Raw genomic sequence first — 16,286 nt, 5'->3', positions numbered from 1 at the left:
ATTCAGATTTGCACATTGCAGTTGTTCTGTGCCCTGGGTTCAGTCAATGATTTCCCTACATTCCATCTTCTACTGAATCCACAACTGTTGTTCTGTGTATAATTTCTCGTTCTTGCTGCATATGATTACATTCCATTATTTGTGAAAATAACAGACTGAAAACAATAGAAGCAGTCATGTCTGAAGGTGACTAAGAGGTGAAGAAGCCGTAGATTTTCAAGCCCTCTGCCATAAATTATGTGAGATTGGCCCTTTCCTTAATAGTGTTGAACAACTTTCACCTGTGAGGTGATGCAGAGGGGCAAACCCTAATTTTTATTTCTTCTTTTGAGCATCTCTGGTCCTTCTATCCTTATAGACAAATAATGAGCTTCTATTTAACGTGAAGCCTGTTGCTTTCTAAAGAGTCAATGTGGTGTATCTTCAGAGTAACTAATGTCTGGGTTTTCTTTTTTGTTTTTCTCAAATTGTTCTTGAACCAGCTCTCGTGTAACTGATAATGCACCCAAATGGGCATCAGAAAATCTCTGCTCATATGCCAGTTTTATCAGTTGTGAGCTGTATGGCCTGACAGGTGTCCTGTTCTCCCAAAGTTTCTTTCTCCATTTGAAAAATAAAAAATGATCATCTCTATATCCCAGTGGTTTTTCTTTAATGACGAATATATATTTATATGTATATTCTGTTATATATTTAATAAAAATAAAAATATGTATTTATGTTATTATTGTGTAATAATATATGTAACACTCCCTAATAGTTCAGTGTGTGTTTCTTTCACATGTAAAGTAAGCAATCACCTATTATTACAATAATGTAATAAGAACATAATATTATGTAATAACATAAAAACATATTTATGAATATTATTTATATACATTTAAATATATAAAATAGACATTTATTAGTTAATAATTTTATATATCCTTGGTCATTCAATATGTATGAGTTATATTCACTATTTCATGTTTAGGCAGCTGTATTTTAAGTGAACTATACTAAATATTTGAAAGGCTTTTGTTATCAAGGGGTAAGTCTCCTATTTTTTGATGTAGCATTACAATGTACATTTTTTATATAGAACATATAGAATACACTGATTTCCCTCAAAGTCATAAATTCCCAACTGGTGATTCATCTGAGAATACTGAATTTTGAGTATATTCTAGCATGGAATCATTTACTTCAGTGTTTCTACATCATCACAGCACATTGGAACACCCAGGGTCTTTTATTTTAATTACCAATACCTGGGCTCCAATCCAATACAATTAAACCAGAATCTCCTAGATTGGCACTGGAAAGAAGGAGAAGAACAGAAAAACATTTTATCTCTATCCGTGGGCCAAAGTCCACTCAGAAAAAAAGCACACATTGGATCTAGATGATTGCTTACTTTACATATCAAAGAGACACACTGAATCAGCAAGGGATTGTTATAAAAGCCTGGCAGTGCAAGCTCACAAATATCTTAGTAAGAAGAGTAGGCTTCAATGGATCCTTTTGTGGTCCTGTTGCTCTGTCTCTCCTTTTTGCTTCTCTTTTCGCTCTGGAGACAGAGCTCTGGGAGAGGGAAGCTCCCTCCTGGCCCCACTCCTTTTCCTATTATTGGAAACATCCTACAGATAGATGTTAAGGACATCTGCAAATGTTTCAGCAATGTAAGTATGCTTTATGTTCCCCCAGTCACTTGCAAAGGGTAAGTTATTTGACTGTTATTTTTAGATAAAATATATTCCTGGAAGCACACTATTGCAACAGGTCATTGTACAGCAAAACACTGCCTCTGAATTTTGATGTTTCTTTTGTCTTTTTAAGTCTGTCACTGTCAGAAATAGGGGAGTAAGTTGATGCATTTTGTTGATACATAAACATTGGGGTCACTGTATGACAGAATCAGGTAACACAGTGGCAAAAGTTTGAAGTGCTGTTTCCCTTCTTTGCTTCATAGTGTTTCTCTATGATTTTTGACTAAAGGGAAGTGTGTGTGATTAGAAATTTCACACAATAAGTCCTCTACTATAGTAGTCCTGTGTTTTATTCAGAATAGCCATGAAAATTCAACTTCTCTGAAGATTCATTTGATGCCTGATGTGAAACAAAAATATCTATGGGTTCAGGACAAGCATAGGTGCATGTAATAAAGAAGTAAATAGTTAGGGTCCAATTAGTGGTAACAGAATTGAATTCTGCACAAATCTGTTGTCTGTAGCCAAGGTTGCTGGAGAATGGAAAAAATGGTTCTTTCAGGAGACGCTGAATGTCCTGATTCTATCTTTGTGGTGCTTCATGTTTCCGTATTGGTAATACCAGCACTTGCAAACTGAACTGGGCATTAGAATCGCCTGGGTGACACTGAAAATACAGATTTCTAGGGTTCATCACAGGACTGCTGAGTCAGAATCCTCATGGCAAGAGCTTTACAGGTGACCTTGAAGTCCTTAGCTGGGTATTGGCCTCAAGGTGGACATGGAGGAGTGATAAATTGCTCAAGCATCAGAGTTTAAATTAGCAGAGGTTCAAGTATGGAGCTTCTATATATTACCTGTTGGACTCTGAGAATGAATTTGGAATTCTCTGGCCTCAGTTTCTTCATTTTTTTAACAGGGTAAATGAATGTGCTGAATGTGTTGAAGTGAGGATTAACTGTGATTTGTGTACCAATTGCCTGGGTCATTCCATGGCACATCATAGGCTATCTATAAGTAGCAGCTGTAACAATCACCATCACATTCATTACAAAATTCAGAAATATCCAATCTATGTGTGGCAAATATAAACATAAAGATACAATGATGATATCAGTCTGAATCACACATAATATTTGGAGCGAACAGTGACTTATTTTGCTGCTATTTGCATTTCCTTTCCCAGCTCTCAAAAGTCTATGGTCCTGTGTTCACCGTGTATTTTGGCATAAAGCCGGTAGTGGTGTTGCACGGATATGAGGCAGTGAAGGAAGCCCTGATTGATAATGGAGAGGAGTTTTCTGGAAGAGGCATGTTCCCAGTATCTCAAAGAACTTCTAAAGGACTTGGTAGGTGCACATATTCCTGTGTCAGCTTTGGTAATTGGGATGAAGAGGATGGAAAACAGAGACTTAAAGAGCTTCTCCACACAGCTTAGCCTATCTGCGTGGCTGCCGAGTGTTGCAGCTCTTTCTTCCTTGGTTGTGAATTCTCCCAGTTTCTGCCCCCTTTTTTTGTTGTTGTTGTTAGGAATCATTTTCAGCAGTGGAAAGAGATGGAAGGAGATCCGGCGTTTCTCCCTTACAACATTGCGGAATTTTGGGATGGGGAAGAGGAGCATTGAGGACCGTGTTCAACAAGAAGCCCGCTGCCTTGTGGAGGAGTTGAGAAAAAACAAGTGTGGGTGATTCTGCGTCACTGACCTTAACAGTCAGCTGTCTTCGCTGATATCCTTGGAAACATTTCAGGGGTGGCCAGATCTTCATTGTGCATCCTGGTTGTCAGCCCTCAGGTGGTAGAAGCAGGTTTGAAGCACAGAGACAAGGGAGGTTTTGTGTATCTGTGCTTTGCCTGTACAGATGTGTTGGTTCATATGGTGTAGGGATAAAAGATCATTTAATCCTATTTTCTGCTCAATTTTGTTTCCTGGTTTCCAAATCAGAAATTATAACTAAGGGTATTGAGTTCATTTTTGAAAAGAGTTAAAGAAGGTTTCCCCCATAGCATAAATCTGTGTTACCGCCACCAGAACATTTCACCTGAGAACACTTGAAAAGTGGACATGGTGGAAATGACCCCATTGAACTTTTATGGAACATGAACTAAGTGACATATGCTTTCATTTAATTAGCTTTTTTTTCATATGATCAGACTCACATGTCTGGGAATTCCTTTCAGGTCCATGCCTTCAGCTCTAGCCAGCAATGGCACTATGTATGATTTTACTTTCTTAGGTATATCTCAGTACAGTTCTCATCAATTCTGATTTCTCAGGAAACATAGTCCTATTTGAAAACTGTCAGGATTAATTACTTCTTGTTAACCACTACTTACTGTAACAATTTATATGTTTGAGTAAATATGTTCCATAGTATAACTCAGCAAAATATACAAATACTAATTTGTAAATGATCTGTTTAACTAGATTTTAACTATTATGAAAAACTCTTTATCCTCTCTTCCTTAATTTTAACTAGGCTACGTTTTCAGTTTTGCTCATCTTTTTCTCCCCTGTATTGGATCTTAGCTTTGAAATTTGTGATAATCATTTTTGTCCCACTGCCAATCCTATTCACCTATGAAGTTCTTGTTGTAATCAATATGATTATCAGCTGGGATATCAAATTACCTTTTTCAATTTACTCTCCCAAATGCAATGACCAAAAAACCCTGGAAATCAGATTGTACTTGAGAATCTCACACACACAGACACACACACACACGCACACAAACACACACACACTCACCAAGGCTTCCCACATTACCTTTCCTCCCTTTGACTAAAAAACACTTTTTGTGAAACTTTAGAGCCCTGCAATGTTTAAAGAAGCCTGTTATAGAAGTAGCTAACTCAGTAGGTTTCCTGTTTTTCAATGTTCCAACTTTATTCAGAACTCTTTCATTTCATGTCACCTTTATTTAGGAGCTATAGATGTGAATTTGGGAGCCCTTTCCATTAATGTTCACTAGTCACTTGGTTACAGCAATTTCATTTTAGAGATTCCCTCACCAAAAAACAAAAATCTTTTAAATAATTTCTATACCTGTAAAATTATAGATTTGGCCTAACTTATGGTCAAATTTAAAACTGTATTAAAACATCTTAATGAGTATACTTAATATCCCAGAATCCACAAAACAGTAGTTTTGCCCAAATGAATTAAATTTGGAGGATGATTGGAAATGATAAACATTATTTCATCAGGAGGGAAATTCATTTTTTACAAATTGAAAAATGAAATAAAAATATTCCATTTATCAATTTACTTTTTGGTTAGCCTTACTGGAATTTAGATTTGAAATAAAAAGTTATCCATTTTACTTATTTAGATAAACAAATCTATGTTATACTTAATGCTCATTTGTATTAGTTTTTCTTCTCATATCACATGGATGTATCTGCTTTTCACATTTGTTCCTCAAACACATGCATTCACTCACAATCTCCCTGACTTTATTTCTATTGGTTCAGCCCACAATGCTTTCAGCTATTCACTATATATAAGACATTTCCAGGTCCCCAACTTTTCTCTTCCTAGCTCTGTGCTTTATCGTCCAGAGACTTTGCAGACAGATGTGATTCTCCTCTAAAAACTTGAATTATTTGGATTTTGAAAAAGTCTTCTTTTTCCTTCCAAAATAAAAGACACCTTTGGTTAAAAGAGTTTAAGTAAAAGCAGGGGATATGAATTACCACATGCGAACTGACATTGTTTAGCTAGATTGTAATGCACAACTCATATTTAAGGTAAAAATGATATGTTGATTTCATTCATGTTGATTTTTTCTTTTGGACATATGAGGCATTTGTAAGATATTGTTTAAATTTATAAATTTCCTTTATGTCTTGATAAATGCATGTCTTTTAAATATTTACATTTTAATCGTATTTTACAATTGTTTTTAAATCTTTAGCCTTACCCTTTGATCCCACTTTCATCCTGGGCTGTGCTCCCTGCAATGTGATCTGCTCCATTGTTTTCCAGAATCGATTTGATTATAAAGATGAGACTTTTCTTACCCTGATGAAAAGGTTCAATGAAAACTTCAGGATTCTGAGCTCCTCATGGATCCAGGTAAGGCCAAGGTTTTATCTTCCTGGGAAACCACCTATGCTCTTTTTTCTGATAAGTCCAGAATTCTATTTGGTGGTTTCCCAAGGCATGAAGTGCATGTTTGAACACCACAGTCCTCAGAAATTTATGAAGTGAACATCTAGGAAAGATGACCAAGCCTTTTATTTTACACACAAAAAATGAATGCCCTAATACAAGGGTTGCTTTCAAGTCTATTGGCTTCCTGACCAGTGGTTTATCCACTAAATCCCAAAGCCTGTTTTGATAAACTACTTTGGTGACAGCCCAAAATCATGCCCATATCACTTCATGGACATCTGGGGCCTTTCTGAAGACTTTCATTACTCAGTAGGCTTATCCTCCAATCCACACTTACTGACCTCTTCTTCACATTACTTTGCAGAAATGTCCTAATTTAGGGAAAGAATATCTCCCATCAAAATGGGAGAATATTTGTGACCATAGAAGGTGCCAGGAAACACTGATTAGGGCAGGGGTGTTTGATGCTGCAGCTGAGATCCTGGCTAATGAGGCAGCTGGGTTAGGAATGAGAAAAAGAGTTGGTGTTATGATGTATGAACCATAAACAAACATCCAAATTTTACCCTTTCCTGAGTTGGCATGCCCTACATTCTGCCTAAATAATAATTGTGTGATCTTAGAGAAATCACTGAAGGTGCGCAGTTGGGTTTTAAGGTATCTTTGAGCTGCTCCCACTTCTAAAACACTAATTCCATTTTCAAAGCTACTTGACAGCAATAAAAAATTTGTGTGATCTTAGAGAAAACACCCAGGTGCACAGTTGGGTTTTAAGGTATTTTTGAGCTGCTCCCACTTCTAAAACACTGATTCCATTATTCAAGCTACTTGACAAAAGTAAAAACAGTGAGCTCTAGCTTTGTGTTCTCCATGAGTTGACCAAACTCCCTTAACCTCTGGAATCATCAACTAAATATAAATCATAGTAATTCATGCCATATTATATTTCAAGGTTGTAGGGAAGACTTGGTTTAAAAATGAGAAAATTGATATAGAAATACTTTTAGACAATAAAAGTGATGTATGAGTGAAGAAAATAATTATTATTATCTTTGATTCCCTGGTCAAAATTTTCTCCCTCCAGTCTTTAGGTAGAGAGAATTACTATGCATGCACAATAAAAATTTCCCCATCAAAATGGACACAATATTCTATTCATATTTATAGCTATAATTTCTAATCAGGGCTTGGTGGAAGATACATATGTCTTATGACCTGTTTATATTCAATATTTTTTTCTCTTTTAGATCTGCAATAGTTTCCCTCTCCTCTTGGATTATTTCCCAGGAACTCACAACAAATTGTTTAAAAATATTGCTCTTACAAAAAGCTATGTTTGGGAGAAAATAAAAGAACACCAAGCATCACTGGATGTTAACAATCCTCGGGACTTTATCGATTGCTTCCTGATCAAAATGCAGCAGGTAAGATATTAGCAACAGCTCAGTATTTCGGTTTCTTGTTCATTGTGTGATTCATCAAATCCTTCTGCAATTTACTAGGGATGTTTAAATGGTCTGGTCAGCAATGTTTGACAAGCATCTTAATTACATACTGTGTTTATGAACCTGCACCAAACATCATGGAAAATATAAAATTGTCAAATGGCTAGAATGCATAGACTCTACCTTTTGGAAGCATTGCCGTATTAACAATTTTGATTCCTTCAATCCTTTGACATGACATGGTTTTCCATTTATTTAGGTATTCTTTATTTTTTTTAAGCAACATTTGATAGTTTTCAGTCTTTCATCTTCTTGGTTGTAGATTCTTAGGACTTTTGGCCCTTTCGATGCTATTGCAAACTTAATTATTTCCTTGATTTTATTTTCATATTGCTCAATTGCTGATATAAGCAGACACAACTGATATCTGTATCAATCTTACACAGTAAAATTAAGCTGAAAACATTTATCAGCTCCTGGTTTTTGTGTGTGTGTGTGAGAGTTGTATGGAATTTTATTTATATAGAACTGTTATTTTAAAATAGAAATAGTACATCTTCCTTTCCTACCTAAATGCCTTTTATTTCTCTTTCTTGTCTAATTGTTTTGGCTAGGACTTAAGTACTGTGCTGAACAGCAGTAGTGAAATTGCATATACTTGGATCATTTCCCCCTGATTTGGGGACATAAGCTTTTAGATTTTCACAATTTGATATAAAATACCTTTGGAATTTTTATGCATATTATTATAATAAGGAATTTTCCTTCTATTCATATTTTTGAGTTTTTTTTTTATCATGAAGAGTATTGAACCTTGTCTTATGCTCTCTCAGCTTCTATTAAGACGGTCATTTTGTTAGATTTTTTCTTTCCATTTAATAAGGTGGTATATTACATTGATTGCTTTCTTATTGAACCACCCTTGCATTCCGTGTATAGATCCCATTTAGTTATGACATATAATCATTAATTTTTTAAAAAAATATATGCATAACATACAAATTGCTATATTATTTCTCTTTCTTATCTAATAGTTTTGGCTAGGGTCTTAAGTACTATGTTGAATAGCAGTAGTGAAAGCCAATATACTTGGATTTCTTCCCACTGATTTTAGGTCATTAGCTTCTAAATTTTCACAATTTGATATAAAATACCTTTGGAATTTTTATAAATATATTTTATTATGAAAAGGAATTTCCCTTCTATTCATATTTTTGGAGTGAATTTTTAAGTTATACTTTAAGTTCTGGGATACATGTGCAGAATGTGCAGGTTTGTTGTGTAGGTATACATGTGCCAAGGTGGTATGCTGCACTCATCAAGCCATCATCTAGGTTTTAAGCCCCACATGCATTAGGTATTTGTCCTAATGCTCTCCTTCCCCTTGCCCTCTTCCCCACAACAGTCCCCGGTGTGTGATGTCTCCCTCCCTGTGTCCATGTGTTCTCACTGTTCAACTCCCACTTTTGAGTGAGAACATGTGATGTTTGGTTTTCTGTTCTTGTGTCAGTTTGCTGAGAATGATGGTTTCCAGCTTCATCCATGTCCCTGCATAGGACATGAATTCATTCTTTTTTTACCTGTATGATATTCCACGGTGTATATGTGCTATATTTTCTTTATCTAGTCTACCATTCATGGGCATTTGGATTGATTCCAAGTCTTTGCTATTGTAAATAGTGCTGAAATAAACATACTTGTACATCGGCCTTTATAATAGAATGATTTATAATCCTTTGTGTATATACCCAGTAATGGGATTTCTGGGTCAAATGGTATTTCTTGTTTTAGATTCTTGAGGAATTGCCACACTGCCTTCCACAATGGTTAAACTAATTTGCACTCCCATCAACAATGTAAAAGCTCTCCTATTTTACATTGTTGTTTCCTCACTAGCATCTGTTGTTTCCTAACATTTTAATGATTGCCATTCTAACTGGTGTGAGATGGCATCTCATTGTGGTTTTGATTTGCATTTCTCTAATGACCAGTGATGATGAGCTTTTCTTTCATATGTTTTTTGGCTGCATAAATGTCTTCTTTTGAAAAGTGTCTGTTCATATCCTTCACCCACTTTCTGATGGGGTTGTTAGTTTTTTTTCCTGCAAATTTAAGTTCCTTGTAGATTCTGGATATTAGACCTTTGTCTAATAAAGACTATTGAATTTTGTCTTATGGTTTCTCAGCTTCTTTTTTGATAACGATTTTGTTAGATTTTTCCTTTCCTTCTAATAAGGTGGTATATTACACTGATTGATTTTCGTATTGAAGCACCCTTGCATTCCTCCTATAGATCCCATTTAGTCATGATGTATAATCCTTAATTTTTTAAATACATATATATATATTTTATTGTACTTTAGGTTCTGGGGTATCTGTGCAGATCATGCAGGATTGTTGCACAGCTACATACATGGCAATGTGGTTTGCTGCCTCCATCCCCCCATCACCTGTATCTGGTATTTCTCCCCATGTTATCCCTACCCAACTCCCCACACCCCACTGTCCCTGATTTAGTCCCCCACAACAGACCCCAGTGTGTGATGCTCCCCTCCCTGTGTCCATGTGTTCTCATTGTTCAACACCTGACTATGAGTGAGAACATGCAGTGTTTGATTTTCTGTTCTTGTGTCAGTTTGCTGAGAATGATGGTTTCCAGATTCATCCATGTCCTTACAAAGGACACAAACTCATTTTTTATGGCTGCATAGTATTCCATGGTGTATATGTGCCACATTATCCTTGTACAGTCTATCGTTGATGGGCATTTGGGTTGGTTCCAGGTCTTTTCTATTGTAAACAGTGCCACAACGAAAATACGTGTGCATGGGTCTTTATAATAGAACAATTTATAATCCTTTGGATATATACCCAGTAATGGGATTGCTGGGTCAAATGGAATTTCTATTTCTATGTCCTTGAGGAATTGCCACACTGTCTTCCACAATGGTTGAACTAATTTACATTCCCACCGCAGTGTAAAAGTGTTCCTATTTCTCCACATCCACTCCAGCATCTGTTGTCTCCAGATGTTTTGATGATCACCAGTCTAACTGGCTTGAGGTAGTATCTCAATATGGTTTTGATTTGCATTTCTCTGATGGCCAGTGATGGTGAGCATTTTTTCATATATTTGTTGGCCTCATATATGTTTCTTTTGAAAAGTGTCCGTTCATGTCCTTTGCCCACTTTTGAATGGGTTTGTTTGTTTTTTTCTTGTAAATCTGCTTTAGTTATTTTTAGATTTTGGATATTAGCCCTTTGTCAGATGGGTAGGCTGCAAAAATGTTTTCCCATTCTATTGGTTGCTAGTTCACTTTAATGATGTTTCTTTTGCTGTGCAGAAGCTCTGGAGTTTAATTAGGTCCCATTTGTCTATTTTGGCTTTTGTTGCCAATGCTTTTGGTGTTTTAGTCATGAAGTCCTTGCCTATGCCTATGTCCTGAATAGTTTTGCCTAGATTTTCTTCTAGGGTTTTTATGGTGTTAGAGCTTATGTTTAAACCTTTAATCCTTCTGGAGTTAATTTTAGTATAAGGTGTCAGGAAGGGGTCCAGTTTCAGCTTTCTGCACGTGGCTAGCCAGTTATCCCAACAGCATTTATTAAACAGGGATTCCTTTCCCCATTGCTCGTTTTGGTGAGGTTTGTCAAAGATCAGATGGTTGTAGATGTGTGGTGTTGCCTCTGAGGCCTCTGTTCTGTTCCATTGATCTACATCTCTGTTTTGGCACCAGTACCATACTCTTTTGATTACTGCAGGCTTGTAGTATAATTCGAAGTCAGGTAGCATGATACCTCCAGCTTTGTTCTTTTTGCTTACGATTGTCTTGGCTATGCGGGCTCTCTTTTGGTTATTTAGAGTGGCTTTTTACAATTCTGTGAAGAGGATCATAGGTAGGTTAATGAGGATAGCGTTGAATCTATAAATTACTTGGGCAGTATGACCATTTTCACAGTATTGATTCTTCCTAACCATGACATGGAATGTTTTTCCATCTGTGTTTTCTCTTATTTCCTTGAGCAGTGGTTTCTATATCTCCTTGAAAAGGTCCTTTACATCCTTTGTTAGTTGTATTCCTAGGTATTTTATTCTCTTCGTAGCAATTGTGAATGGGAGTTCCCTCTTGATTTGGCTCTCTGTTTGTCTGTAATTGGTGTATAGAAATGCTTGTGATTTCTGCACACTAATTTTTTTATCCTGAGACTTTGCTGAAGTTGCTTATTAGTTTAAGGAGAGTTTCTGCTGAGACAATGGGATCTTCTAAATATACAATCATGCCATCTACAAATAGAGACAATTTGACTTCCTCCTTACCTAATTGAATACCTTTTATTTCTTCTTCTTGCCTGATTGCTCTGGCTAGAATTTCCAATGCTATATTGAATAGAAGTGGTGAGAGACGGCATCCTTGTCTAGGACCAGAGTTCAAAGGGAATACTTCCAGCTTTTGTCCATTTGGTATGATATTGGCTGTGGATTTGTCATAAATAACTTTTATGATTTTGAGATACATTCCATTGATATGTAGTTTATTAAGAGTTTATAGCATAAAGTGCTGTTGAATTTTGTTGAAGGCCCTCTCTGCATCTATTGAGATAATCATGTGGTTTTTGTCTTTGGTTCTGTTTATGTGGTGGATTAAGTTTATCAACTTTCATATGTTGAACCAGCCTTGCATCTCTGGGATGAAGCCTACTTGATCGTGGTGGATAAGCTCTTTGATGTGGTGTTGCAATCAGTTTTCCAGTATTTTATTGAAGATTTTTGCATTGATGTTCACATGGATATTGGAACAGTTTTTTATTTTGTTGCATCTCTGCTGGGTTTTGGTATCGGGATGATGTTGGTCTTATAAAATGATTTGGGAAGGATTCCCTCTTTTTGGATTGTTTGGAATAATTTCAGAAGGAGTCGTACCAGCTCCTGTTTGTACATCTGGTAGAATTAGGCTGTGAACCCATCTGCACCTGGGCGTTTTTTGGGGGGTAGGCTATTAATTGCTGCCTCAACTTCAGCCCTTGTTATTGGTCTATTCAGGGTTTCACCTTCTGGGTTTAGGCTTGGGAGGGTGCAAGTATCCAGGAATCTATCCATTTCTTCCAGGTTTACTGGTTTATGTGCATAGAGTTGTTTGTAGTAATCTCTGATGGTAGTTTGTATTTCTGTGGAATCTGTGGTGATATCCCCTTTATCGCTTTTTATTGCATCTATTTGATTCTTCTCCCTTTTCTTTTTTGTTAATCTAGCTAGTGGTCTGTCTATTTTGTTGATATTTTCAGAAAACCAGTTCCTGGATTTATTGATTTTTTGAGGATTTTTTTGTGTCTCTATCTCCTTCAGTTCTGCTCCGATCTTAGTTATTTCTTGTCTTCTGCTAGCTTTTGAGCTTTTTTCATCTTGTTTCTCCACCTCTTTCAATTTTGATATAGAGTGTCGAGTTTAGAACTTTCCTCACTTCTCATGTGGGCATTTATTGCTATTAATTTCCCTCTAGACACTGCGGTATTTTTTTTTTATTGTACTTTAGGTTCTGGGATACACGTGCAGATCATGCAGGATTGTTGCATAGGTACACACATGGCAATGTGGTTTGCTGCCTCCATCCCCCCATCACCTACATATGGCATTTCTCCCCATGTTACCCCTCCCTGACCTCCCCACCTCCCCTGCAGTCCCTCCCTTGCCCCCCATCAACAGAACCCAGTGTGTGATGCTCCGCTCCCTTTGTCCATGTGTTCTCATTGTTCAACATCTGCCTATAAGTGAAAATATGCTGTGTTTGATTTTGTGTTCTTGTGTCAGTTTGCTGAGAATGATGGTTTCCAGATTCATCCATGTCCCTACAAAGGACAAGAACTCATCATTTCTTATGATGAGTTCTTGTCCTTTGTAGGGACATGGATGAATCTGGAATATGTTGTATACGTGCCACATTTTCCTTGTCCAGTCTATAATTGATGGGCATTTGGGTTGGTTCCAGGTCTTTCCTATTGTAAATAGTGCCACTATGAACATATGTGTGCATGTGTCCTCATAATAGAATGATTTATAATCCTTTGGGTATATACCCAGTAATGGAATTGCTGGGTCAAATGTAATTTCTATTTCTAGGTCCTGCAGGAAGCACCACACAGTCTTCCACAATGGTTGAACTAGTTTACACTCCCACCAACAGTGTAAAAGTGTTCCTATTTCTCCAAATTCTCTCCAGCATCTGTTGTCTTCAGATTTTTTAATGATTGCCATTCTCACTGGTGTGAGGTGGTATCTCAATGTGGTTTTGATTTGCATTTCTCTAATCATCAGTGATGATGAGCATTTTTTCATATGTTTTTTTGGCCTCATATATGTCTTCTTTTGAAAAGTGTCTGTTCATATCCTTTGCCCACTTTGGGATGGGTTTGTTTTTTCCTTGTAAATCTGTTTTAGTTTTTTGTAGATTCTGGTTATTAGCCCTTTGTCAGATAGGTAGCTTGCAAACATTTTTTCCTGTTCTGTTGGTTGCCAGTTCTCTCTAATGATTGTTTCTTTTGCTGTGCAGAAGCTCTGGATTTAATTAGATCCCATTTGTCTTTTTTGGCTTCTGTTGCCAATGCTTTTGGTGTTTTATTCATGAAATCTTCTCATATGCCTATGTCCTGAATGGTTTTGCCTAGGTTTTCTTCAAGGGTTTTTATGGTGTTAGGTCTTATGTTTAAGTCTTTAATCCATCTGGAGTTAATTTTAGTGTAAGGTGTCAGAAAGGGGTCCAGTTTCTGCTTTTTGCACATGGCTTGCCAGTTTTCCTAACACCATTTATTAAACAGGGAATCTTTTCCCCATTGCTTGTTTTTGTCAGGTTTGTCAAAGATCAGATGGTTGTAGATGTGTGGCATTACCTCCAAGGCCTCTGTTCTGTTGCATTGGTCTGTATCTGTGTTTTGGTACCAGTACCATGCTGTTTTGATTACTATAACTTTGTACTATAGTTTGAAACCAGGTAGCATGATGCCTCCAGCTTTGTTCTTTTTGCTTAGGATTGTCTTGGCTATGAAGGCTCTCTTTTGGTTCCATATGAAGTTTAAGGTGTTTTTCTCCAGTTCTGTGATGAAGGTCATTGGTAGCTTGATGGGGCTAGCGTGGAATCTAGAATTTACTTTGGGCAGCATGGCCATTTTCACGATATTGATTCTTCCTAACCATGAGATGGAATGTTTCTCCATTTGTTTTTGTTTTCTCATATTTCCTTGAGCAGTGGTTTGTAGTTCTCCTTGAAGAGGTTCTTTACGTCCTTTGTTGGTTGTATTCCCAGGTATTTCATTCTCTTTATAGCAGTTGTGACTGGGAGTTTGCTCATGATTTGGCTCTCTGTTAGTCTATTATTGGTGTATAGAAGTACTTGTGATTTCTGCACATTGATTTTCTATGTTGAGACTTTGCTGAAGTTGCTTAATAGTTTCAGGAGATTTGGTGCTGAGATGATAGGGTCTTCTAAATATACTATCATGTCATCTGCAAAAAGAGACAATTTGACTTCCTCTTTTCCTAATTGAATACTTTTTTTTTTTCCTTGCCTAATTGCTCTGGCTAGAATTTCCAATACAATATCAAATAAGAGTGGTGACAGAGGGCATCCTTGTGTAGGGTCGGATTTCAAAGGAAATGCTTCCAGTTTTTGCCCATTCAGGATGATATTGGCTGTGGGTTTGTCATAAATACCTTTTATTATTTTGAGATATATTACTTTGATACCTAGTTTGAGAGTTTTTAGTGTAAAGCACTGTGGAATTTTGTCAAAGGCCTTCTCTGCATCAATGGAGATGATCATGTGGTTTTTGTCTTTGGTTTTGTTTATTTGGTGGATTACATTTATAGACTTGCATATGTTGAAACACCCTTGCATTCCCAGAATGAAGCCTACTTGATTGTGATGGATAAGCTTTTTGATATGCTATTGCGATCAGTTTGCCAGTATTTTAGTGAAGATATTTGCATCTATGTTCCTCATGGATATTGGCCTGATGTTTCGTTTTCTTGTTGAGTCTCTGCCGGGTTTTGGTGTCAGGATGATGTTGGTCTCATAAAATGATTTGGGAAGGATTCTGTCTTTTTGGATTGTTTGGAATAGTTTCAGAAGGAATGGTACCAGCACCTCTTTGAACATGTGGTTTAATTCAGCGGTGAACCCATCTGGACCTGGACTTTTTTTGTTTGGTAGGGTCTTAATTGCTGCCTCAACTTTAGCCCTTGTTATTGGTCTGTTCAAGGTTTCAACTTCTTCCTGGTTTATGCTTGCAAGGTGCAAGTGTCCAGGAATTTATCCATTTCTTTCAGGTTTACTGGTTCATGTGCATACAGTTGTCTGTAGTAGTCTCTGATTGTAATTTTTATTTCTGTGAAATCGGTGGTAATAACCCTTTTATCATTTTTTATTGCATCTATCTGATTCTTCTCCTTTTTCTTTTTTATTAATCTGGCTAGTAGTCCGTCTATTTTATTGATCTTTTCAAAATCCCAGCTCCTGGATTTATTGAGTTTTTGAGGAATTTTTTGTGTCTCTATCTCCTTCAGTTCTGCTCTGATCTTAGTTATTTCTTGTCTTCTGCTAGGTTTTGAGTTTTTTTGATCTTGCTACTCCAGCTCTTCCAATTTTGATTATAGCATGTTGATTTTAGATCTTCCCTCACTTCTCTAGTGGGCATTTATTTCTATAAATTTCCCTCTAGACACTGCTTTAAATGTGTCCCAGAGATTCTGATACACTGTGTCTTCGTTCTCACTGGTTTTGAAGAACATCTTTATTTCTGCCTTCATTTTATTATTTATCCAGTTGACATTCAGGAGCCAGTTATTCAGTTTCCATGAAGCTGTGCAGTTCTGAGTGAATTTCTTAATTCTGAGTTCTAATTTGATTGCACTGTGGTCTGAGAGACTGTTCGTTATGATATCCATGCTTTTGCATTTGCTGAGGAGTGATTTACTCCCAATTATGTGGTCAATTTTAGAGTAGGTGTGATGTGGTGCTGAGAAGAATGTATATTCTGTGGATTTGGGGTGG

At 36.7% G+C, this 16,286-nt stretch overlaps 1 protein-coding gene across 1 annotated transcript in view; it reads left to right on the top strand.

Annotated features, from left to right (window-relative positions):
* The first annotated feature begins 1,398 nt into the window (after nt 1-1,398).
* The window catches only part of CYP2C8 (cytochrome P450 family 2 subfamily C member 8), a 30,211-nt gene continuing 15,323 nt past the window's right edge, over nt 1,399-16,286 (top strand). The window contains exons 1-5 of the mRNA XM_017497369.2: nt 1,399-1,661; nt 2,875-3,037; nt 3,219-3,368; nt 5,604-5,764; nt 7,051-7,227. Coding sequence (XP_017352858.1) covers nt 1,494-1,661; nt 2,875-3,037; nt 3,219-3,368; nt 5,604-5,764; nt 7,051-7,227 — 819 coding nt within the window. The 5' untranslated portion in view covers nt 1,399-1,493. The remainder of the gene's footprint in view (nt 1,662-2,874; nt 3,038-3,218; nt 3,369-5,603; nt 5,765-7,050; nt 7,228-16,286) is intronic.

This window comes from Cebus imitator, unplaced genomic scaffold (assembly GCF_001604975.1).
Source record: "Cebus imitator isolate Cc_AM_T3 unplaced genomic scaffold, Cebus_imitator-1.0 Scaffold230, whole genome shotgun sequence".
Taxonomy (NCBI): Eukaryota; Metazoa; Chordata; class Mammalia; order Primates; family Cebidae; genus Cebus; species Cebus imitator.
Note: the sequence above shows the minus strand (reverse complement) of the source record. Positions and strands in the feature narration are given on the sequence as shown.